General features: G+C 53.1%; 1 protein-coding gene across 1 annotated transcript in view; it reads left to right on the forward strand.

The window, feature by feature from the left end:
- The window catches only part of CE1H16orf96 (chromosome E1 C16orf96 homolog), a 37,296-nt gene extending 12,913 nt beyond the window's left edge, over window positions 1–24,383 (forward strand). Inside the window, exons 3-17 of the mRNA XM_049637443.1 lie at window positions 100–180; window positions 346–432; window positions 541–1,975; window positions 4,379–4,464; window positions 4,755–4,865; window positions 8,060–8,134; window positions 8,579–8,743; window positions 11,833–11,951; window positions 12,650–12,712; window positions 14,564–14,656; window positions 15,509–15,689; window positions 15,816–15,918; window positions 21,807–21,887; window positions 22,655–22,856; window positions 24,217–24,383. Of these exons, the coding sequence (XP_049493400.1) occupies window positions 100–180; window positions 346–432; window positions 541–1,975; window positions 4,379–4,464; window positions 4,755–4,865; window positions 8,060–8,134; window positions 8,579–8,743; window positions 11,833–11,951; window positions 12,650–12,712; window positions 14,564–14,656; window positions 15,509–15,689; window positions 15,816–15,918; window positions 21,807–21,887; window positions 22,655–22,856; window positions 24,217–24,232 (2,898 nt within the window). The 3' untranslated portion in view covers window positions 24,233–24,383. The remainder of the gene's footprint in view (window positions 1–99; window positions 181–345; window positions 433–540; window positions 1,976–4,378; window positions 4,465–4,754; window positions 4,866–8,059; window positions 8,135–8,578; window positions 8,744–11,832; window positions 11,952–12,649; window positions 12,713–14,563; window positions 14,657–15,508; window positions 15,690–15,815; window positions 15,919–21,806; window positions 21,888–22,654; window positions 22,857–24,216) is intronic.
- Window positions 24,384–24,837: the final 454 nt, after the last annotated feature.

A 24,837-nucleotide genomic window follows, 5' to 3' on the forward strand; every position in this document is an offset into this window, starting at 1 on the left:
CAATTCTGTCACCTAGAGCTAAGTCCTTGTCTTTGAGCTGTGGGAGAAGCAGGGCCAGGACCAGAACCTGCAGGCCCACAGACTTGGCTCATTTGACAGATGCACCCAGAAAGAATGGATACTTTCTTGGAGGATCTGAGAGGACAGACCCAGAAGATAAGTGTGCTGCAGAAGAAAGTGGTGAGGGCCTCGGTGCTGTCCTCCCTCCTGAGTCCCCTGACCTCCAGGCCCAGGGGGCTGGGGGGTGGGGGGAGGGGTAAGGAGGAGAACACAATCAGGAAAGGTAAGTATGGACCAAGGAGCCACCTGAGGGCCTCGCCCATCATTCCCAACCCTGTCCCCCAGGTTTCTCTCCAGAGCAAGATCCTCACCATCCCCAAAGCTGAGGACGTGGTGCTCTGGAGCAGCCTCCATGAAGCCATGTTCAGCCCCGTGAGTGAAGGGGGAAACGGAGGGGCAGCAGCTAAGGGTGCAGGAGCGGGCAGGGGGACCGCTGAGCTGGCCTGGAGCAGCCCTGGCCAGCCTCACCCCTGTCCACAGGGAACTTTAACACAAGGAACCAGTTCACTACGGTTTGATGATTCGGAGCTGTTGCAGATTGTGGATCAGCCCCCAAAGACAGATCATCCCCAGACCACGGAGTACCCTGAAGCTGTTCGTCGTGTCCCGGTCTCAGGGGTCACCGAACGCCCCAGGTTACCGGAATCTGCCTGGCATTACGAAATCCTGGAGGAGCTACAGGAGGAGGAATCTGCCCAAGCTGTTCTACTCGCCGGGGCCCAGGGGCCGGGGCAGCCTCAAGTGCCCAAGCCTGGGTCTGAGCCCGAGCCTGAGCCTGGGCCCGAGCCTGGGTCTGCGCCCGAGCCTGAGCCTGGGGCCGAGCCTGGGTCTGCGCCCGAGCCTGAGCCTGGGCCCGAGCCTGGGTCTGCGCCCGAGCCTGGGCCTGGGCCCGAGCCTGGGTCTGCGCCCGAGCCTGGGCCTGGGCCCACGCGGAGGCCACAGTCTAAGCCCACTCCTGCACCAGGGCCTGTGCTGGGGCCTAGTCTGACACCTGGATTCCCACTAGCACCTGGGCCTGCCCTCAGACCTGGGGCCGCCCTTGCCCCTGAGGCTGTCTCTGGGCCTGCACCTGCCCCAGGGTTTCAGCCCACACCACCAGCAGGCTGGCGTCTTCCCAGAGGCTGGTCCAGAGCTAGCAGTTGGCCTTCTGGGGTCTCGGGCTCCTTGCAGCTTGGCCCAGACCCATCAGGCCTCCTGCCTGCACAGTCCCAGGGATTCAGGGCCCCCCCACCAGCCATGGAGTTTGGCTCCGCTTGGCCCTGTCCACTGTGGTCACAGTCCAGCCACGCACAGGTACATCTGCTGCCGGCTGTCTCAGAAAATCAAGAAGAATATTTATCCCACGACATGCCAGCTCCTCAGGCCAGGACCCCCAGGGCTGAGGACCCCAAAGCAGCACCCCCCAAGGCTCCCCCATCTGCCCTTCAGCGGTTGAAGACCACCGCCACCATTGCGGCTGCCGCCGCCGCCTCCTACGCAAAGGCCGCCACGTTGGCAGCCCGGCAAGCTGAGGCCGCCACCAAGGCCATCAAAAACGCCCCGGCCACCAAGTTGGCCACCATAGCAACATCCGTGGCTGCATCTGGGCCCCTAGGGGTCTTCGCAGACATCCTGGGCGCGGGATCTTCCCGTGGGGCCTTGGCCTCTGTGTCCTTGGCTGAGGACACCAAGGCAGAAGACTTGCAGGGGTACAGCGAAGTCTTCTATCCCCCATACTCTGCTGCCAGCATCTCCCCCGGTAGGGCCTTGTCCCAGGCCATGCTGGCTGCCCAGAATGCCGTGACCACCGAGGACAAGAAGGAGGCTGTCAGGTACTCCATGGGCCACATAGCCCAGATGCCCATTAGACACGACTCCCTGAAAGAAGATTTTGTACAGCTGTCGTCCAGCCTTCAGCAGCACTTGACTTATCTAGGTAGGCTCTGCCTGGCTCCGGGGGAGGTGGCAGGGGCTCAGGCCCTCCCAGCGGCCTCCGAGAAGTCCCTCATCGCCTTCATTTAGCTCCCCCAGCAAAATCCGTATTAACCGTTAGCCATTCTTTCCTTCGGCTTCAGCATTAGCCTCTTATTGGTCTATTCTTTTACCATGAATGTACAGTGAGGTCTTATCATAGGGGAGAGGGGTGGTTAGGGTCTAAAGTTGGCCCCGAAGAAGGAGAATCCCACATCACAATTACTCTGGAAAACTTCCTTTCGACAGCCCATGTGATACAGCACTACTGTACGATGTGTTGATAAGTCTGGATCAGCCAGAATGTCCAAGAGCACTGAACAGGCCCCAGATGAAGTGGTCAGTTTGAGATTAGGAGCCACTGCCAGGCAAACAAATGTGTCCTTAAAGACCACAGAAGCTTTGTGGGTGGCAGTGGTACCTGCAGATTTGTGCTCCCATTTTATGCCCATGCTGGACAGAGGCTCACTGAGGGGACTGGAGGGCAGGGTAGCCTCATCTACTGCTTCTCAACCTTGTCCCCTCAGCATCCCCAGGAGACTTGTTAAAGCACAGACTGCTGGGCCCCACCCCTGGGGTTTCTGACTCAGTGGTCTGAGCAGGGCCCAAGAATTTGCATTTCTGACCCATTCCAGCAGCTGATTTTTTTTTAATGTTTATTTGTTTTTGAGCGAGCGAGAGAGAAAGAGAGCACTTGTGTGCACAGCACAAGAAGCAGGGGAGGGGCAGAGAAAGGGAGGGGACTGAGGATCCGAAGTGGGCTCTGCTCTGAGAGCAGAGAGCCCCTTATGGAATTGTGAGATCATGACCCAAGCCCAAGTTGGTTGCTTAACTGACTGAGCCACCCAGGTGCCCCCAGCATCTGATTCTGATGCTGCTGGCTCAGAGGACCCACTGTGAGGCCTGTTGTCCTATCCTATTTGAAGATTTTTTTTAAAGTAATCTCTGGGGTGCCTGGGTGGCTCAGTCGGTTGAGCGTCTGACTTCAGCTCAGGTCATGGTCTCACGGTTTGTGAGTTCGAGCCTTGCGTCGGGCTTTGTACTGATAGCTCAGAGCCTGCTTCTGCTTCTGTGTCTCCCTCTCTCTCTGCCCCAACCCACTTGCAGTCTGTCTCTGTCTCTCTCAAAAATAAATTAAAAATTTTTTTAATTAAAAAAAAAAAAGAAGTAATCTCTATACCCAATGTGGGGCTCGAATTCGTAACCCTGAGATCAAGAGTCTGACTTGATCTGCTGACTGAGCTAGCCAGGAATCCCAGCTCAGGGCCTTTTCTGAGACTGGAATAAACTCCAGAAAGGCCTCCCTAGGCCTGTGCTGTCTAATATAATACCAGGAGGCACTTGTGGCTGTTGGACACTTGAGATGGGGCAAGTTCAAGTGCAGGTGTACTCCAAGGTTGAAGTGCATGTCAGATATTGAAACCTTGATGAAAACAGGAATGTAAAACATCTCAATAATTTTGTATCATATATTCAAATGATACTTTTATATCATATATTGAGTTAAATAAAATATCAAAATTAATTTTATCTGCTCCTTTTAATATTTTTTTAAAATGTATTTAGGGGCACCTGGGTGACTCAGTCAGTTAAGCATCCAACTTCAGCTCAGGTCATAATCTTCAGGTTCATGAGTTTGAGCCCCACGTTGGGCTCTGTGCTGACGATTCAGAGCCTGCTTTGGATTCTGTGTCTCCCTCTCTCTGCCCCTCCCCTGCTCATGCTCTGTCTCTCTCTCAAAAATAAACATTAAAAAAAATTTTTTTTAAATACAGTTTATTTATGTTGAGAAAAAGAGTGTGGACGAGGGACAGAGAGAGGGAGTCAGAGTCCCGAGCAGGCTCTACACTATCAGCACAGAGCCCAATTCAGGGCTCAAACTCCCAAACCATGAGACCATGACCTGAGCCTAAGTCAGACACTTAACTGAGCCACCCAGGTGCCCATTTTAAGATTTTTTTTAAAAGACTGTAGCTACTCAGGGGCGCCTGGGTGGCTCAGTTGGTTAAGCCTCTGACTTCGGCTCAAGTTATGATCTCATGGTTCATGAGTTCAAGCCCCACATCAGGCTTTGCACTGACAGTACAGAGCCTGCTTGGGATTCTCTCCCTCTCTCTCTCTGCCCCTCCCCCGCTTGTTCACGCTCTCTCTCTCCCCCTCCCAATGAATAAATAAACTTAAAAAGAAAAAAAGAAAAGAAAAGAATGACTACTAGAAAAGGTAAATGACCTGGAAGGCCCCAGGCTCACAGTATCTTTCTGGTGGCCAGTGCCACCTCGGACGTCTCCTGGCAGAAGCAAGTGGAGCCCTAGATGAAGGGTCTTTCCCCATCTCTGCCCCTAACAGCCACCCCCTCCTTTGCCCTCAGCTAATCTGGGAGCCTCTTCTAAGCTCGGCACGACAGTGGACGTACTGCAGGAAAAGATTGGGAACCTCCAGAGATCCAGGATGAAGGTCAGTGCCCCGGGGCAGAAAGACACTAGGGGATGGTGGCTTGAGGCAGGCTCACAGCTGAATTGCTGACCCAGGACCAGAATTTGTTGTGTAGCTAAAAGGCGGCCTGGGGGAGTGAGTGGGGCAAAGGAGACAGACCTGGCAGGTGCAGGAGTCCCAGTGGGTCGTGGCTATGTGGTCCCCCACCAACGAGGGTTCTCAGCACTGGCCTGGTACACTCTTCAAGCCCCTTCCCTGCCATGGTGACCTTCGATGCCGAGGGCTTCATGACTGTGTCTCCCCCCTTTTAGGAGGAGGAACTTGAAAGAATTTGGGGCCACCAAATAGAGATAATAAAGGATCACCACCTCGTGCTGGACAGGGCAGTGGAAAAGCTCCAGACTCGCCTGGGTGACTTGAAGGTTTGTTTGGTTTTCTTAAATATTTTATTTTTTATTTTTGAGACAGAGAAAGAGCATGCACACAAGAGCTGGGGAGGGGCAGGGAGAGAGGGGAACTGAGGATCCGAAGCAGGCTCTGCAGTGACAGCAAAGAACCCGATGCAGGGCTGGAACTCATGGACTGTGAGATCATAACCTGAGCCAAAGTCAGATTCTCAACTGACTGAGCCACCCAGGCACCCCAAGTCTGGGGGTTTGGGTGGGCAGGTAGGGGGAGGATTCCATACTAGGACGTTTGGACCCTCCTTTCAAGGGTTCACAGCTACACCCAAGGCAGGGGAACCAGGGACCCTGCACTGGCATTTCATCTTGCATTAATTACACTTCAATTGAAACCAACAAATCTGGGCCGCCCCTCACCTCCACCCCCAAACATATAAGCAAGAGGGCCTGGGCAACATCTGTGTTGTTGACCCCTGGGTCACCCGCCCCCAGAAAGGTGCCTGGAGCACAGCCAACACTCAACATGTGCTGAAGGCATCAGCGAATGAGTGAGGGGATTTCTTGCACCAACTGTTAGGTTCATAACATTTCCCCTAACCCAGCTCAGCACCAGTGGGTCTTCCCAGAATGGCAGGCTTACTGACATGACAATTGTGCATACAGACACCAAGCACCTAGTAGGGGCCCCCTTGGACACCCTCTCCCATGGGCCTGGAGGGTCTGACTCAACTGGCCTGATGACCCTGGCCCCAAGGTCCTCAGGGCCAGTCCCATCTGTGCCTTGTCTCCAAGGTGTCCCCAGGCTTTGGAGGAGGGCCCAAAGTCCCTCCCAGGGGAAGACAGGACCTTCCCCCAGAATGAAAGAGACAAAACCCCAAACAGAACCACCCAATATAATTTCCATGGGGGCTTCTGATCCAAGTCAGGGGGCTATTGGTGGGGTGCACTAGGATGTAGGGGGTGCAAGAAAAAGGCACATCTCCCCCCCCCCGCCCCCATGCAGGTTCCAGGCTAGGACACACACAGGGCAACTTGGTGGGGAAAAGAACTTCTGGAAAGGGAGCCAGTTCCTAGCCCGGGTGAGGGCGGTGGGTATCTGGGGTTGCAGGCTCAGACCTTTGCGAATACCGAGGTCAGGAACGACTTCATCTCCTGCCAACTCTGGACCCTTACTTATCACTGCCCTCCTGCGAGGCTGGGCCGCCACGCCCTGTGGACATATTGATGGAGACCGGAGCCCGTCCGTTCAGCACGTCTGCTGAGTGGCCAGCACCCTGCCCTGCCCTGTGCACAGTGTCTGCCTCCAAGTAGCTGTCACTTGAGGGAAACTCCAGAGGACAAGGCCTGACCAAACAGTACCAAATGGAATAAGGCAGCCTTTGTCCTTCCAGCCCCTGTGCCAACAGGAATTAGTTGCTTATAAAAGTTAACCCTGGAAAGACCCGGAGCAGACTTAGTATACAACACATGCTTCGCTAAATATTTCCTTTTTTTTTTTTTAAGTTGTTATTTATTTATTTGCTTGTTTATTTAGGGAGAGTAAGCACGAATGGGGGAGGTGGCAGAGAGGGGGAGAGAGAATCCCAAGCAGGCTCCACACCACTGGTGCAGAGCCCCATGTGGGGCTTGAACTCCTGAACCAGGAGATCATGGCTTGAGCCGAAGTCGGACGCTTAACCGACTGAGCCACCCGGGCGCCCCAAAATGCCCACGTCTTAAGTCTAAGAGCTCAGTCCATGTCTGCCTGTTCATGCAGCCACACCACCACCACGCAAGCAGGAGGGAGATGTTTCCATCCCCTTGCTGTGCATCTCTCCGAGAGTTTTCCACTGAGAACCAAGCGAGAACATAAGTAGGGGCAGAACTCTTTCTCACGGGCTTTGTAGAAAACGTGACTTGCCTTTTGCAAGTGGATGAGTGTCTTTTATAAGCCAGAGGCTGCATTCCAGAACCACTCCTGGAAGAGACCATCATATTCTGAGTTGTGGCTCGGTGCAGGAGGAGACCGAAAAGACGGCCAGTGAGTATACCACTTACTGGGTGTATTCGTTTTCTGTGGCTGCTGTAACAAATGATCGCAAACTGGGTAGCTTGAAACGCTAGGTACGTATTCTGTCACAGCCCTGGAGGCCAAAAGCCAGAATGCAAGGTGTTGGCAGGGCCTTGCTCAGACTGAGGATCCTTGCCTCGACCAGTTTCTGGTGGCTCCAGGGGTTCCTTGTCTTGTAGCCACATCACTCCAGTCTCTGCCTCTGTCGTCACATGGCCTGTTCCCTCTATGTGTCTGTCTTCACGTCACGTCTTTATAAGGACACCAGTCAATGGATTTAGGGCCTGCCCTGATCCAGTATCATCTCATCTTTTTTTTTTTTTTAATGTTTTATTATTTTATCTTTGAGAGAGAAAGAGAGACAGAGTGTGAGCACGGGAGGGGCCGAGAGGGAGGGAGACACAGAATCTGAAGCAGGCTCCAAGTTCGGAGCTGTCAGCACAGAGCCTGATGGGGGCTTGAACTCACAAGCAGTGAGATCACGACCTGAGCTGAAGTCGGACGCTCAACCACCGGAGCCACCCAGGCGCCCCAGGTATCACCTCATCTTAACCAATTACATCTGCAAAGACCCTATTTCCAAACAAGGCCACGTTCACGGATTCTGGGCAGGCACGAATTTTGGGGAGGACATTAATCAACTCAGTACACAGGTGATCCTAGCAGAAGTTAGAAGGTCCCAGCTAATCACTCCTCTTTATTTCCAGATTTTAATTAGAAAGAGCCAAGTGGAGATCTAAATATTAACATCAGGCCTGATGACTCCAAAAGGTCAGGGATCCCTGCTGATGTGGGGTTAGAGGAAGCAATGACTTGAGGCCAAAACAGGACCTTCCTTCCACACCTGCATTTCCCATTCTAGACTTTGGGACCCATCTTTGGGGAAGGTGGACATGGTGGAACTTGGCATTTATTAGAATTAGGTTCAGGGCACCCCGATGGCTCAGTTGGTTAAGGATCCAACTTTGGCTCAGGTCAAGATCTCACAGTTCATGAGTTTGAGCTCCATGTCAGGCTCTGAGCCGTCAGCACAGCCGTCTGTGCTGACGGCTCAGAGCCTGGAGCCTGCTTTGATTCTGTGTCTCCTCTCTCTGCCCCTCCCCCACTGTGCTCTGTCTCTTTCTCTCAAAAATAAATAAATGTAAAAAAAAATTTTTTTTAGATTGTCCATGCTCAAATTAAAAACCTCGAAATGCACAAGGTGGACAAAAGTGTGATGGAGCAGGAGCTGAAAGAGGTGAGTGATCAGAGACTCCTCTCCCCTCCCGCCCCTGCATCCTGAGCCCAGCTCTCCCACACAGGGCATCGGGGTCATCTAGACAAGACGAGACCAGGCAGAGAGCCTCCCAGGTTCCTTTCACCTGTATCGTATAGAAGGGCTGGGGAAGCTTCCCCAAAGTTGTCCCATCAACTCCTATTTTCAGTGACTCAGGGTGAATGACAGTTTGTTACTTGCGCTTAAAAATCAGGCAGCAGCTTCTCCATCACGGGAAGACCTTGGCTTACACCTGATAGCTGTGTCTGAGCCAATTAGACCCCGAGGTTGAATTTCAGCCAAGGCCAGGCGTTCAGGGTCCCAAACTCGAAAACACGGACCGGAGTGGTCTGATCCCGCCCCCCTCCAGCTTCCTCCTTCTGCCACCTCAGCATCGCCGCTGCTCTGAGTCCCCTCTGTCCCCAGAAAGCCGACAGGAGCACCCTGGCAGGCAAGGCGAGCCGAGCTGACCTGGAGACGGTGGCCATGGAGCTGAACGAGATGATTCAGAGCATGCTCTTCAGGGTCGTGACCCACGAGAATGACTGGAAGAAGACTGAGGAAAAGCTGAGCAAGGACCTGAGCACCAAGGTGAGTACCCCCCAGCAGTCGTCTCCTGCTGTGTAACAAGTGACCCTGAAATGTGACAGCTTGAAACGACAAACGCTCTACAGTTGCCGAGGCTCGGGAATTGGGGAGCGGCTTAATTGAGTGAGTCGGGGTCTCCCGTGAGGCTGCAGTCAAGATGCCGTTGGCGAGACACCTCACTCCCTCACCACACGGACTTCTCACAGAGTGGCAGCCAACGTCCCCAGGGCAGGTGGCCCAGGAGAGCGCAATGGAAGCTCCGTCAGCTTCTATGACTTAGCCACGGCGCATCATCTCTGTAGTAGCCTCGTTCCACGGGCCAGCCCGTGGGTGGGATGGGGCGGGGTGTCTGCTGATAATTTATTTATCCATGCATCCTTTACTGACCACCTGTGATAAATGTTGCTAACGAGTCACATGCCTTGATTTGTACCATCCAGTAGAGAGACAGGCACAGTCAGACCAACAGTTATACTTCTGTGTGGTTCCTGCAGCAGGGGCTGCTGGTATGGCCAGGAGAGCGTGGGCTCGGAATCAGGCAGCCCCTCTGAGCAGCAGTGTGCCCCGAGTGCTACGACCTCGCTGAGCCTCAGATTTCTCATCTACAAAACAAGGATATGTTCATTCATCAGCTATGCGCTGGGCACGTATGACGCTCGTCACTGGGGATATAACAACAATCAAAACAGATATGGGATGTGTTTCTCATGGAGATGCCCTTGTCTTTCTTTTTTTTCCAAATGTTTATTTATTTTTGAGAGAGAGCGCGAGCAGGGCAGTGGCAGAAAGAGAGAGAGAGAGAGAGACAGAGAGACAGACAGACAGACAGACATAGAATCCGAAGCAGGCTCCGGGTTCCAGGCTGACAGCACAGAGCCTGACACAGGGCTCGAACTCACGGACCGTGAGATCATGACCAGAGCCAAAGTCGGACGCTTAACCAACTGAGCCACCCAGGCGCCCCTGGAAACACATTTGTCTTAAAAATCACACAAATCAACGCAGAATTGCAGCCGGAGGAACTATAGTCATCTACAGAACAACTGACCTATTTTTCTTCAGTAATTCAATGATAGGGTGGGAAAAAAAGTGGAGACAGAGAGACTGTTCTAGATGAAAAGTGTCTCCAGAGACAAAACAACCCAGTGCAGTCCATGAGGAGTCCTGGCTTGTGTCCTGGTTCAGTTGAGCCAAGTCTACAAAAGGGCTGGCAATGAGAACAGTCAGGAATTACTGTTCATGCGTTGGGTATCACGTAGGAAAATGTCCTCACAAGTACGACAGTATTCATGAATGAGGTGTCATGGTCTTTGTAAGTTTTCAAAAGATAGCCCATCAAAAGAATAAGGCAGATGTAGCAATCTGTTAAGAATGATGGACTCCGGATGGTGGGTGTATGGGGGTTAATGATTCTGGTCTTTTCACTTTTCTGGGTGTTTCGATTTCTTCCTAATAGAAAGCTTTATAAATTTTTGTTTTAAGTGCTTTTTCTTTTCTTCCTGTATTTTTAATTGTGACAGAACTCACACAACCTAAAATTAACCATTTGAAATGACTAAATCCGTGGCATTCAGTACATTTATAGTGTTGTGCAAACACCTCCCCTATTTAAGATATTTCCATCCCCCACAAAGAAGCCTGTGCCCATTTATACAGACACTTTCCAGCCCGCCCTGCCCCCAGTCCCTGCCAACCCCTGGGCTACTTTCCGTCTCTGTGGCTTTGCCTATTCTGGACATTTCATGTAAGTGGAATCATACATCCTGTGACCTTTTGTGACTGGCTTCTTGACCTTAGCATCATGGTTTCAAGGTTCATTTATGGATCAGACCCCCCCATTCTTTATCATGGTTGAACAATATTCCATCAGCCGGATAGAGCACATTCTGTTTATTCATTCATCTGTTGATGGACACTCGGGTTGTCTCTACCTTTGACTATTATGAATAATGCTTCTGTGAACATACACGTACAAGTTTTTAAATCTTTTTTCAGAAAGTTTATTTATTTTGAGACAGAGAGAATGTGTGAGCATGTGAGCAGGGAAGGGGCAGAGAGAGAGAGAAAGGATCCCAAGTGGTTTCACACTGTCAACGCAGAGCCTGACGTGGAGCTAGAACTCAAACTGTGAGATCATGACCTGAGCTGAAGTCAAGGGTCGGACGCTCTACCGACTGAGCCAGCCAGTCAGCTGCCCCTGGAACGAACACCTTAAAAATTCAAAAGTCCCCCCGTGGAAAGCAGTCTGGCAATTTCTCAGAAAGTTAGATATAGAGTCCTATACAACCCAGCACTTCCAACCCCTGTAGCCAACAGAAATGAAAACAGGTCCACGCAAAAGCTCATACAGAAATGTTCAAAGAAGCATTACTCATAATAGCGGGTGAATGGATAAACAAATTGTGGTCTCTCTGTACAGTGGGTACAATGAGATATTATTCAGCCATAAAAAGAAATGAAGCCCTGATTCATGGTATAACCCATGAACCTTGACAACATGGTGCTGAGTGAAAGCCAAACACCAAAGGCAACAGAGGATGTGACTCCATTTATGTGAAGTATCCTAAACAGGCAAATCCACAGCCATGAATGGGATCAGTGGTTGCCTACACCTGAGGGTTTGGGGGGAAACGAGGGGCCATCGCTAATGGGTACAGGGTTTCTTTGGGGAGTAATTGGGATGTTCCAGAACTGGTTGCACTCATGGTCCGTTGTAAGTATACTTCATACTCAGTGAATATGTGTCGCATGTGTGAATCTCAGGCCTGGGGACCGCTGGGAGAAATGTGTCTTGGGCCTGAGGGCCTCAGTTGAGCAGTAGTGTTGATTTTATCTTTTGGAGGCAGTAACTGGCAGTATTTCTTTGCCTTGGCTACTGGGGAGCTCACTTTGCGGCTCCATTCCGGCAACAGTGTGCGTTAGGGGTATGAACCGTAACCTAAGCTTGATCGTGTCCCCTTTGACCCCCTCGCTTTTGCTGTTTAATCTTGTTACCCAACATTGGGTAACTTTGCTGCAGATCCTTTTCTTGAGCAAGGTGGGGTGTGAATTAGTTAACTAAACCCTCTTTTCTTCCCTTTGGCTGTGTGCAGCTGGCCCACAGTGATTTGGATGACCTAAAGAAAGACGTGGATGAGGTCTGGAAAATAGTCAGGAAGCTGCTGATTGAAGGCCTCCGATTTGACCCTGACAGTGCTGCTGGCTTTAGGAAGTGAGCCCCTCCTGGGTGGGGGTGCACCTCCCAGAGGCTGGGGACAATACCCTCTCTCCAGAGAGGAAATGAGATGGGTATCCCAGCAGATTCTGGAAGGAAGGATTCCAGACCTGTGGACCCAGGGAGAAGGAGTGGGCCTTCCCAGCTTGGGGGTTGAGGGTGGGATGGGGCTGAGGGCACCCCCGAGGGGGGCATCTCTGGTCTTGGCTGGCAGAGGGGCTCCAGGAATGTATCTGCTCCAAAGCCCTTTTGCTGTGAATGAGGAAACTGAAGCTCACGGACGGTAGGGGCCATGCAGGGCCTCACAGGGAGCCTGGGTGGATCTGGGACTGGAGCCTGTCACCATTTCCCCCACCCCATCTAGACAGAGTCCTAGGCAGAGGAAATCAATGTTGGGGGGGCAGTCTCCTGTCCTAAGATGACCCCTCATCCTTCCAAATATCCCCTGTGAAGGGCAGCTTTCCAGAAGGACCCTGGTTTTAAAGACCTCCATTATGTTTGGGCCAGACACATAAGCTGCACACACTTTGTCCCCCACTGCTGCAGGTGGCCACAGGTGGGGATCCGCAGGGGCCAGCAGGGCAGACTTGAGCTGGGCCAGGCCAGCGGGAGTGGGGTGTGGAGGGAAGTCCTGACCCTGCGGTACAGACAGGCCTTCCCCACGGGGCAGCAGCTGATGGCCGGCTGTCTTCCAGGAAACTGTTTGAGCGGGTGAAATGCATCTCCTGCGACCGGCCCGTGGAGATGATGACTGGCCCGTGAGTACCGCCACCAGGGGGCGTCTGTGCCCAACCCCTCTCTTCTGGATTCTCCAGAATCGCCCAGCCCTACCTGCCCTGGGGGGGTTGTAGGTACATGATTTAGATGTTCATCCGGCCCTATACACCATTCCGTACACATCATGTCCTTTGCTCCCTGTCCTGGGCAGGAGCACTGGCATCCCCTCCTTTGCCAGCCCTGCCTGGTGTCCCGTGTGTGCCAGGGTCAAGGTCAGCTCCAAAAGCAAAAGGATGGAAGGAAAGTGGGGAAAAGCTGAACTTTGTGGGACTTCGTTGCATGTATTTTTAGAGTCTAAAACTTTTGTTTATTGAGGTGAGATTCACATAACATAAACCATCTTCAAGTGAACAATTCGGGGGGCGTCTGGATGACTCAGTTGGCTAAGCATCCAACTTTGGCTCAGGTCATGATCTCATGGTTTGTGGGATCAAGCCCCGTGTTGGGCTGACACTGTGGAGCCTGCTTGGAATTCTCTCTCTCCCTCTCTGTTTCTCTCTGCTCCTCCCCCATTCCCATTCTCTCTCTATTTAAATAAATAAACATTTCTTTAAAAAGATACCTTAGGGGGGCGCCTGGGTGGCTCAGTTGGTTGGGTGGCCGACTTTGGCTCAGGTCATGATCTCTCAGTCCGTGAGTTCGAGCCCCACATCGGGCTCTGTGCTGACAGCTCAGAGCCTGGAGCCTGTTTCAGATTCTGTGTCTCCCTCTCTCTCTGACCCTCCCCCGTTTATGCTCTGTCTCTCTCTGTCTCAAAAATAAATAAACGCAAAAAATAAATAAATAAATAAAAATTAAAAAAAATAAAAAGATACCTTAGGGGCACCTGGGTGGCTCAGTTGGTTAGGCATCCGACTTCAGCTCGGGTCATGATCTCACAGTCCGTGAGTTTGAGCCCCGCGTTGGGCTCTGTGCTGACAGCTCAGAACCTGGAGCCTGCTTCGGTTTCTGTGTCCCTCTCTCTCTGCCCCTCCCCCACTCGCCTCTGTCTCTCTCTCTCAATCTCTCAAAAATAAAACATTAAAAAAAATTTTTTTAAGATTTTTTTTAAAGATACCTTATAAAATATAAGATGTTATTGTGGCTTAAATAATATGGTAAAGTATATGAATGTTTTTGGTGCAACCTGGTGAATTTGTATGTGTGTATACACCTTTATAACCACCTCTCAGATCAAAGTGTAGAACAGTTCCCGCTGCCCAGAAAGCTGATATTTTACTTTGTTTTCATTTTTGTTGTTGTTTAGGTAAAATACACATAGCGCAAATCAATCATTTTAGATAAAACAGGCCAGTGGCATTTAGTGTATTGACAATATTGTGTAACCGCCACTCCGGCTGGCAACAGAGCACTTCCACCAACTTCTCTGTTTCAAGGATTTACCTATTCTGGTTTTTAGTTTTATAATCAGAACAGTTGTTCTTTATGACATCTCAAAGATCACTGGGGCTCTTCAGAGCCCTTGTGCAGTGGCCCCATGCTGCAGATGTCTCTAGAAAGTAGGCTGGATTTGAGGTGCCTGGGTGGCTCAGGGTGGTAAAGCATCCGGTTCTTGGTCTCAGCTCAGGTCACGATCTCACAGTTTGTAGGTTCAAGCCCTGCGTCAGGCTCTGCGTTGACATCATGGAGCCTGTGTGAGATCCTCTGTCTCCCTCACTCTCTGCCCCTCCCCTGTTTATACATGCTCACACCCTCTCGCTCTCTCTCTCTCTCTCTCTCAAAATCAATAAATAAACTTGACGGCTGGGTTTAAGGGAGGGCTTCCTGAAGGAGGGAGCCCGGGGCCATCTGCTGGCCACTTGCACCTCCCACTTAACTCTTGTCCCCAACAGGCAACTCATCACCATCCGCAAAGCCCATCTCCTCTCGCGGCTGCGCCCCGCCAGTGCCAACAGCTATGAGTACCTGCAGCGGCAACGGATGAGGTGAGCGGGCTGGGGGTCTGTCCCATAGAGGGGGTCCTCAGGGGCCCGGGAGCCCTGCAGACACGTCAGCTCCAGTCCTGGGATCCAAAGGCGGTCCCAGGGCATTGTCAGCCATCTGCAAGGGAGCCGTTTTGGGACAGCCGTGGCTGGGGCAGCAGATGGCCTGGGAGAGAATCGCAGAGAGGGATGGGCTTATTTACTGGGCATCTATTACGGGCCGAGACGACTGGGGAAGGGTTCTCATTTAAGTCTCATGACTCTTATGAGCTAGGATTGAGGTGCCTGCTTCCAGTTGGAGGAAATAAGCGAGGACCGTGGCCTCAGGCTTGGTGTGGCCAGGCGGGCACTGCACTGAGCGCTTGGGCATACCTGACCTCAGTGAATCCTCAAGCCTTCCCTTTGAGGTGTATTCTGTCATCACCCCACTTCATAGTTGAAGAAACTGAGGCTCAGATAACTTAGCCACCTGCCCAGGTGGGGAATTGATGGCTGAACAACTATCACAGCCACGTGAAGGGGAGGGCCATGGGGGGGGGGTCTGTGCCTGACACCCCCCCCACCTTCCCGTGCCTGATTCCTTCTTGAGATCAAAGGTTCAAAGCCTTCCATTGGCAGGCCAGACTGGGGTTCCAGGGGTAGGTGGGATCTGGGGGAGCACAGGACTCGATTTTTCCCGTCTGCCCCAACTGTGCCTGTCCATATCCACTCGCCAGCCCATAGTGGCCCCTCAAACTCAAGCTGGAAGAAATTCCAATCTTGTCTTGCTATTGGTCAGGCCCTTGGGCCCACCCTGCTGCTCCTCTGGGGCAGAGGGGTCTCCCAGCAGCTGCTGTCCTACCTGTCCTACCCCAGGGAACAGCAGCAGCTACAGCAGCTTCAGGATCTTGAAGACCAGGACAGGAGTCTGGATGCGCTGGGACCCCAGCAGGACTGGGGCGACGGCCCCGGCAATGATGCTAACCTCAAGTTCAAGTCCTATGACTTGTCAACATTCTACCCCTACGGGGACCCTGAGGTGTTGGACTATGACACAGTGAGTGCGGCAGAAGCCCTGGCCATGGGTGACCCCCCGGGGGAGGCCGTGCTCTGCCTGGCCTCTGTGTGTCCTGGAGAGGCAGGCAAGGACTCTCCCTGATCTGGGGCCCGGGCCATCTAACAGGCCGAGGTGGACATTCTGGGAGTGGACGGGATCCTGTACAAGGGCCGAATGATCAACCAGGATGGGGCACGGCCTTCGACGGGCGTGGAGAAGGAGCTGGCAGGTGAGGGGTATCAGGCCTTCCGGGGAGCCCCCACCCTCAATGTCCTGGCTTTGCTGGGCAGCATGAGGAGGTGCAGGTGGGGCTCAGAGCTGGCCCCATCCCTGACTTGGGGATCTTCAAGTGGCAGGAGGCCTTCACACAGCTACTTGAAAAAACGGAGCCCTGCTATATGCCAGGTGCTGCACCAGTCACCGGAGAGGCAGTGGGGAGCAAAGAAAGATGGGCTGCTCGGGGTCTCCACATGAGTGGGAGAAACAGAATGTAAGCAAATAACCTGAAGGGGAAGATCCATTGTTAGCAATAGCAATGAATAGCTGACCAGAGGGGAGCGCCCTGGTGACAAAGGATGCTGGCCTAGGGAGGGGTGCCAGATGGCCTCCCCAAGAAGGATGCTGGGCTGGGGATGGGAGGGTTGTGAGGAGAATGCCAGTCCAAGGAGAGGCATCTGATGAGGGAATAGGGTAAGCTGGATGAAGGGGTCTGGTGGGAAGAAAGTGGTCCAGGTGGGGGGGAATAGCAGGTGCAAAGGCCCGCGGTGGGGAGAAGCCAGGCACGATTGGGAGTCAGGAAGGTGAGTCTCCCTGCGGTATGGAGACTGGGAAGGGGTTGGGCATGATGAAGAGATATGCATAGACACTGGAGGCCTGTGTCCTAATGTCCCAGGTAGGTGAGGATTGGGTTAGGTGGGGACACATGGATCAGTCACTCTGATTGCTGCAGCATCAAAGCCCCTGCTCCAGCTGGCTCCTACCTGGGGCTCCAGGCCTCAGCTCCAGCCATGGGCCGGCAGTGCTAGAAGGGGTACCTCCTCTGCACCACTCTTCAGGGTTTTCTCCTTCCGGAAGAGCCATACACTTCTCCATTGCAGAGGAACCCTGGAGTCCCAAAGTGGCTGGAGGGTTAAATTCTGCCCATGGTATTCTTCCTCACCCTGCTTTGTCCCCATTGACTTGAGGACTAAATACCAGGTATGCAAGAAAAGGAAATGGGACTGTTTTATTGGGAATGCTGGGCAAAGAAGATCCCGCGTTAGTGTCCTGGGACACATGCAACAAATGGCCACAAACTGGGGGGCTTAAGACAAAAGAAGTTCTCAGAGTTCAGGAGCCTGGATGTCCAAAATCAAGGTGTCACAGTGCTGTGTTCACAACCAGGGCTCCGGGGGAGGCTTCTACCTGCGTCTTCCAGCTCCTAGTGGCTCCATACATAACTTGGCTCATGGCCGTGTCCCTCCAGCGTCTGCCTCCGTCTTCTTGTGGCCTAATCCCTGTGTTTTCTCCTTTTCTCCTGGAAGGACATTTGTCATCGGGTTTAGGGCCCACCTTAACCTGGGATGAGCTCATGTCGAGATCCTTAATTACATCTGAAAAGACCCTTTCTCCGAATAACGTTATATTCCTAGGTTCTGGGGAGCGTATCTCTTTGGGGACCACCATTCAACACACTACATACAGGTCCCTGCGCTGGCCCAGGAGGTCAGGACACCATCTGAGCCCTGCATTCCCCCGGCATGGGTCCGGCTCCCCCTGGACAAGCCTCAACCTCCCAGCAGTGGCTGCTGTTGGGAGGGGACTCAGGCTAAGCTTCAGGGGTCACCGGGCAGGGTAATAACCACGGTGGCTAATATTTAATGAGCCCCGAGTTCTTGCCAGGCCTGCACCGTCTCCTTTCAGCTGGCAAAAACCCAGTGAGGCATTGCACCAACGAGAAGGTGAGGGCCGCTTGCCGGAAGGTGGGGGAGCCCTTATCTCCACTCAGGCACTAGACAGGGCCCCTCTCCACCTACCTCCCCTGGGCTGTCACCCAGAGGGCAGGGCTTCCCTCCCCATGGCTCAGTCATTCTTGAGACCCACGCAGCAAAGTAGGACTGAATCAAAGGACACCTCAACTGCTTTGTTCTGCTTGGGGACAACAAAGTCTAACTACTTTTAGAAGCTGGTTCGAAACCCGCCTGTGGCCAGATCTTTTGACCAGATTGCTCTTATCACTCATTTATTTACTCAAAAGAACATTCTAATCCAAAACGGACTCAGTATCTAAACCTAAATGAGCCAGTGTGAGCCCTGCCCCTCCCCTGTATGCCCCTCCAGCCTGGCCCCAGATGCATTAGTCTGTTCATATCACTGTCCAGTGTGCCCTGCCATTTACTCAGCTCTTTGCCAGCTGGGGGCCACTGAAGGGCATCTGGCCAGCCTGTGCCCTCCAGGTGCTTGCACTGAGTCAGGAGCTCAGGCCGGGGCAGAGGAACACCCATTCAGTCCCCAGTGAGCCGTGTCCCCATAGGAGGGTGGTGGACGTGCCGAGGCTAGTGGTTCTCAGGCTTGACTTTTGAAGAAGTGCCCTGGAAGGAAGGCTAAGTTCAGGCAGGACTCAGGACATAGGAGGAGGCAGGCAGGGGGGCGTCACCAGCCTCAGCCCTCCTCACCAGCTTTGGGTGAACTGCCTAAAACACGCACAGTGACTGGGCCCCTCCCCAGCTCAGAACCTGTTGGTAGGAGTTTCCTATGGATGCTGTAACAAATTACCCCAACCGAGTGGCTTAAAACAACCCACATTTATTTTATCTTAGTTCAGGAGATCAGCAATCTGAAATGAGTATCACAGGGCTAAAATCAAGGGATCAGCAGGTCTAGTTCCTTCTGAGGCTCTAGGGGAGACCATTTCCTTACCGTTTTCACCCCATTTCTTGTAGCCCCTTCCTCCAGCTCAAGATGTGTCTCTCCGTCCTTACCTCCCCTTCTCTGACTCTGACCCTCCAGCCTTCCTCTTTAGAACCTCGTGATTCCATTGGGTCACCTGGATCATTCAGAATACTCTCTGTCTTGAGATCCTTAACTCGATCACATCTGCCAAGTCCCCCTCTGCCAAGTCAGGTGACACAGTCACAGGTTTTGGGGATTGGAACAGGGACATCTCAGGGGCATTGCCCCCAGAGTCAGGCTCCTTGGCTGATCTGTGGTGGGGGGTGGGGGGTGGGGGGGGCTTGTCCCTTGTATGCCCCTCCCTTCAGCATCTCAGAACTGTTTGCTTTTCTCTCAGTGAGCCCAGCTGTCTCCCACCTCTGCCCAGGCTGTGCATCTGCCTCCAAGCCCTGGAGAATCTGTCTCATCTGCCAGAGCTCAGGGTCCCCTCCTGTTGAGAGCCTCACGGCTCCTCAGCTTCTGGCTTATGCAGAGGTAGAAAAGCTATAGAGGAGGGCCCAGAAGGAGCAGGTGTTGGGGTCAGATGGCGAGTTTGAATTCTGACCTACAGAATCCAGGGCATCAGTAAGACCTCAGGAAGAGTGCTGGGTCAGAACCCTGTTTCCAAGCCTCGCTGGGTCTCGATTTCAAACCTGGGCCCTGGGCCCACATCCCTCACCTTGGAGGGAAGCAATGTGACAGTCTCACTGGTTGGCTGGTTGGCTGGTCCCGCCTGAGACCTGTGGACGGATCCAGGTGCCACCGGGTGATCAGAACGGGGGCCTGGGAGCCCCCCTTGATTGGGCATTTGCTTTTACGCAGAACCCACAAAACACACTGGAGTTAGTTCTTAGTACAGGTTCAAGGAACAGTAGATACAGACCTTAAGACATAGTTAGGAATGCAAGAGGTTTGGGGGTGGGGTGGTTAACAAAGAGGAGGGAGGAAAGGGAGGAGGCAAGCAGAGACCCCCAGTGGCCAGGCCCTGTGCTCCGTCTTTGGCTTGAGGTGCTAACAGCCCCTGAGGTGCTAACAGCTGGAGGCTCTTGGCTCCCTGTACCCCTGCAGCTGAACAGTGAGTTTTTTTTTTCTTCCTTCCTTCCTTCCTTCCTTCCTTCCTTCCTTCCTTCTTTCTCTCTCTCTCTCTCTCTTCCTTCCTTCTTTCATATAATTTATTGTCAAGCTGGCTAACATACAGTGTGTATAGCATGCTCTTGGTTTCCAGAGTAGATTCCCATGATTCATCGCTTTACGTACAATACCCAGTGCTCATCCCAAGTGCCCTCCTCAATGCCCATCACCCATTTTCCCCTTTCTCCTTCCACCCCCTCCCATCAACTCTCAGTTTGTTCTCTGTATTTAAGAGTCTCTTATGAGTTTGCCTCCCTCCCTGTTTGAAACTATTTTTCCCCTTCCCTTCCCCCATGGTTTTCTGGTAAGTTTCTCAGGTTCCACATATGAGTAAAAACGTATCGTATCTGTCTTTCTCTGACTGACTTATTTCACTCAGCATAAGACCCTCCAGTTCCATCCACATTGCTGCAAATGGAAGGATTTCATTCTTTCCCATTGCCAAGTAGTATTCCATTGTATAGAAAAACCACATCTTCTTTACCCATTCATCAGTTGATGGACATTTGGGCTCTTTCCATGGTTTGGCTGTTGTTGAAAGCCTGCTATAAAGTGAGTCCTTTCTTTCTTTTCTTTTCTTTTCTTTTTTCTTTTTCTTTTTTTTTTTTTACCTGGGTTATTTCTTATTTGTTTATTTATTTTAATAAGAAATTTATTGTCAAATTGTTTTCATACAACACCCAGTGCTCATCCCAACAGGTGCCCTCCTCAATGCCCATCACCCACTTTCCCCTCCCTCCCACCCCCCCCATCAGCCCTCAGTTTATTCTCAGTTTTTAAGAGTCTCTTATGGTTTGGCTCCCTCCCTCTCTTTTTTTTTTTCCTTCCCCTCCCCCATGGTCTTCTGTTAAGTTTCTCAGGATCCACATAAGAGTGAAAACATATGGTATAAAGTGAATTCTTTCTTAAAAGGGAGGTCCACAGAGCACATCCTGCTGCCACATGGCCCTGGTCATTCATTTGGTCATTCCTGAGCCCTTCTTCGTGTCAGGCATATTTTAGATACCACTGGGGAGACCCAATGTGGTCAAAATAAAGTTACTGCCCCCTTAGAGTTCTTACCCTATGAAGGACCATAGGATATAAATAGATAAAAAGTTCACTGAGTAAGATGAAACACGGAAGTTGGGGAGAGAATGGCCAGGGAGGAGTCCCTGGTGAGCTAACAAAGCAGGAATTGTCAGGACAGCCAGGAAGGACACAGGTGTCCAGGCAGAAGGAACAATCTGGTGTCCATCGTGGGAAGGAGCTTGGTGCCTGTAACTCGTCCTGAGAGCCAGGCCGGGGCCCTCCCTCACCCGCATCCTCACCCTGAGGGTCCCTCTTCTTGTGCAGCCTTTGGTCTGGGTGGCCAGTCATGGGGATTCTTGGCTGGATAGGGAGAAGGAGATGTGTTGGGTTCAAAAGTGAAGGACGGAGCCAGATCCTAGAGGCCAAATGTTGTACAATCCCTGGTCTGTGAAAGGTCCAGAACAGGAATATCACAGAGACAAGAAGAGGATTCGTGCCTGCCAGCGGTTGGGGGAGGGAGGAAGGGAAATGAATATTTCATGGGCACAGGGTTTCCTTCTGGTGGGATGAAATGTTCTGGAACTAGCTATAGGTGGTTGTCGCACACCATTGTGAATGAGCGTTAAAGTCACTGAATTGTTGGCTTAAATGGTTAATTTTGTGGGGCGCCTGGCTGGCTCAGTCAGTGGAGCATGTGACTCTTGATCTCAGGGCTGTGATTTTGAGCTCCACATTGGGCACAGAGGTTACTTACTGTGTGTTGTGTGAATTTCATCTCAAAAAAAAAAAAAATTCACACACACAAGGTGAGGGATGAGAGGGTGGGGGTGGGGGCGTGATGGCCGTGGTCTGGCCCCAGGGAGAACATCTACGCCTTGAGAAACTCTGGGTGGGAGGAGGGATCTTCCACGAAAGAGAGGCTGAGGGGCAGGTGTGTGCAGAAGGCGGGCAGGTCTGGGAAACGGTGAAAGGGCCTTTGCAGGACAAGTGGGGAGTCTGGGGTCAGGCGGAACTCTGCAAGAGTCCTCACCCATTCCTCTGTCTTCTCCTTTCTTTTCCTCTAAGCTGTGAAGGTTCCGCATCCCCCAACTCGAAGCCTGTATGATCGTGAACGCCCGAGTGCCTTGTTTGGTGCCATCTACCCCCCTGAGTACCTGCCCTCTGAACACCCTGGCCCAGCTGGGGTCCTGACAGGGTCTCTGGGGGCTCACCCGTCCCAGCCTGGGGCGCTCCTGACCCACCTCATCCGTCTCTCACCTGCTCTGTGTATGCCAGGGTCCAAGAAGTCCCCTCAGGTGTCCCATCCCCCTGCCAAGCACCCAGCTCCCTGGCCATGGCTTCAAGCCATCTGGGCTCCTGGTTTACCCTTCAGCGGGGCTTCCTGGCCAAGCACCATCCAGGCGGCCGAGACCAGGTGTCTGTCCCCTAGCTGCAGGGATGGGATGAGGGGCCCATTCACCATCCTGGGCCTCTCTGCCTGGGGCCCCACGAGCTGGGCTGGGGGGATTCCTCTGATTGCCATCACCACGTACCAGGCACCTGTGGATGCTTTACAGCCTGTGCAGCGCTCTCTCCCTTCTCATCCACGCCGTCCTCGGCCCAGTTGGGTGGGTGTGCACTACTCTCCCAGCTCACAGTGCGGAGCTGAGGCACCGCAACCCTGACCCTGGATTCCACGTTCATGTGCACTCGAGCATCCGACTGTGGCGTCATTTATCTGGAGTCACCCCCGGGGGAACTTGAGGGTGTGTCTGGGACGGGGTGAGCCATGGGAAAGCACTTCCAGTCTTGTCTACTTAATGGGTATGACCCATCAGGCCAGCCGACCCCCTCCCCCCCCACCCCCCCCACTCCCCCACCGCCTGCCCGTGATTGTTGCTGGGACACAGCATCGTCTCTCCTGCCTCTCTCAGGCCTGCACCCCCGCAAGGGTGTGTGCTCAGCCACCTCGGGCTCCCAGCCTCCGATGCCAGCTCGGCCTCCATCGCTGCCGCCCCTGCCCCTGCTGCCGCCACTGACGCCATCCCAGGGGGACCCCCAGCAGGTCCCGCGGCCTGCCCGGCACACACGGCCTCTGCGCCTCGAGTCCCGAGCCGGCACGCAGCCTGCCAGCCCGTGAGCCCTGCGTCCCTCACCCCTCCCTTCATCCCTCCTCTCCCCCTGCTGGCAGAGACTGGGCCCTGAGCTCAGCCTGAGGAGGGTGCAGGGGACCTGGACATGGGTGAAAGGCCTCCATAAGGGACTGATTTTGACTCAGTGGCTGTTTTTGTTTGTGTTTTTTTTTTTTTTTAAGTTTATTTATTTGAGAGAGAGACAGAGAGTGAGCGAGGAAGCGGGGCAGAGAGAGAGTATCCCAAGCAGGCTCCACGGTCAGCTCAGAGCCTGACGCAGGGCTTGATCTCATGACCGCGAGATCATGACCTGAGCTGAAATCAAGACTCGGACGCCCCTTAACTCTATACATACGCACACAACACAATCCTTCTTTCTTATCCTGCACTTCGTGGAGAACACAGCTCTCTAGATTGAATTTTCCACTGAGCCAACATAATTCCTTGACCAGTCTTCAATACAACAGCTAACATGCTTTTAAAAACAATCACTTTCCTTTTTTATTTTGCTGAAATGATTCTATCAGAATCAGTTCCTAGTACAGCTACTGCCGACGTACGTTTTCTTTGGGGGCCGTTATTTCTGACAAGACTGCTTTTCTCATGGGAGCCAAATATGACTGTGTGCCTCCTTTTGTATTTCATGCTGATCCTTCCCACCAGTCATTATAGTCATGGATTGGATATTTTTAAAACCTGATTGTTGATGTTTACGTTTTGGCCAGTCCTCGAGGAATTGGGAGCAGAGGCCCCTGGAACGCCCTGGACTGCCCTTTCCCCAGGGCCAGAATCCCGCTCGCCTGTTTGACGTCCTTCTGTTTCTTCCGGGGGGTGACTGCCCATACTCTTGGTGGAGCGAGGAGCAGACTGGGAGGTCATGATGACCTGATCTGGCAATTTAGCGGGCAGCCCGGGACCACAGAGGGCGCATACCTGCCTTCCAGCATTGTACACGCCCGGCTTGCTTGCCCTCCTTGCCTCTCCCCTTCTCTTCCTCTCCCTGTCCACTCCATGGCTCTGGCTAGTTGTGCCCACTATGCTTTTCATACTTCTGACACGTCTTCCACATTACACAATCTCTCCCTGTATGGTTTTGGGGCATGACTCCCCCACCCCACCCCACCATGCACTGGAGGCCCTGGGGAGGGTGGCTGAGTGGGCAAGGGAGTGGGGGGAGGGAGCTGCCCAAGGGTCTGCTCTGGGGGAGCCAGGGTGCTGGCATGGAGTGGGAGCCCTGGACCTGGAGGCCATCAGAGTCTGGGAATGCTGCCTGCCTGCCCCCTTCCTGATGGTCTCCCGGCCGTGTCCCCAGCTCCTCACCTGTGACCACTCCCAGCCCCTGACTTCTCTTTTCTTTCTCCAAGGACTGTGTCTAAATGAGGCCAAGCTTTTCCTGACCCAGGTGACTTACCTGTCCCAGACACCTTGAGGGGCACCGGCTGGTGCAGTCCTGGACCCTGCACCCATCCCCGTATCACAGATGAGTATTTTTGGCACGTTCTCCCCATAATAAAATCTTTCACTTTTTTGACCGTGGATGAGGGTGACTGGCCTGGCACCCCCTGCAGAGAGCGGCCTTGTCTGCCCCACGTGGGTGGGTGGACCTGCTGGTTCCTACTCAGGCCCCCACCCCAAGGTCAACCTCCCAGAGCCGCTGGCCAGAACCACCCTGGCTGAGTCCCAGCAGACAATCAACAGCAAAGCTTCTTGCCTCTGCCACATTTCCCACCACGGCAAAGTGTCCTGAGCCTGCCCTAGCCCTGTGTTCTGGGAAGATCGGAGGTCTGGGGCAGGGGTAGTGATGTGATTGGCCCAGGTTTGCTCAGGGAGGCCTCAGCTCTCCAGTGCCCGGCCAGGAGCTGTCCTCTTTGGGTGTTGCTCACGGGTATGAGGTCCCCAACTTCCATCACCTCCCACGTCAGGAAAGAGAGGTGCAGCCCGGACTCAGGCAAAGCGTCCCATGCCAGGCTTGTCCCCTGCAGCCC

Source organism: Panthera uncia, chromosome E1, assembly GCF_023721935.1.
Source record: "Panthera uncia isolate 11264 chromosome E1, Puncia_PCG_1.0, whole genome shotgun sequence".
NCBI classification, from domain to species: Eukaryota; Metazoa; Chordata; class Mammalia; order Carnivora; family Felidae; genus Panthera; species Panthera uncia.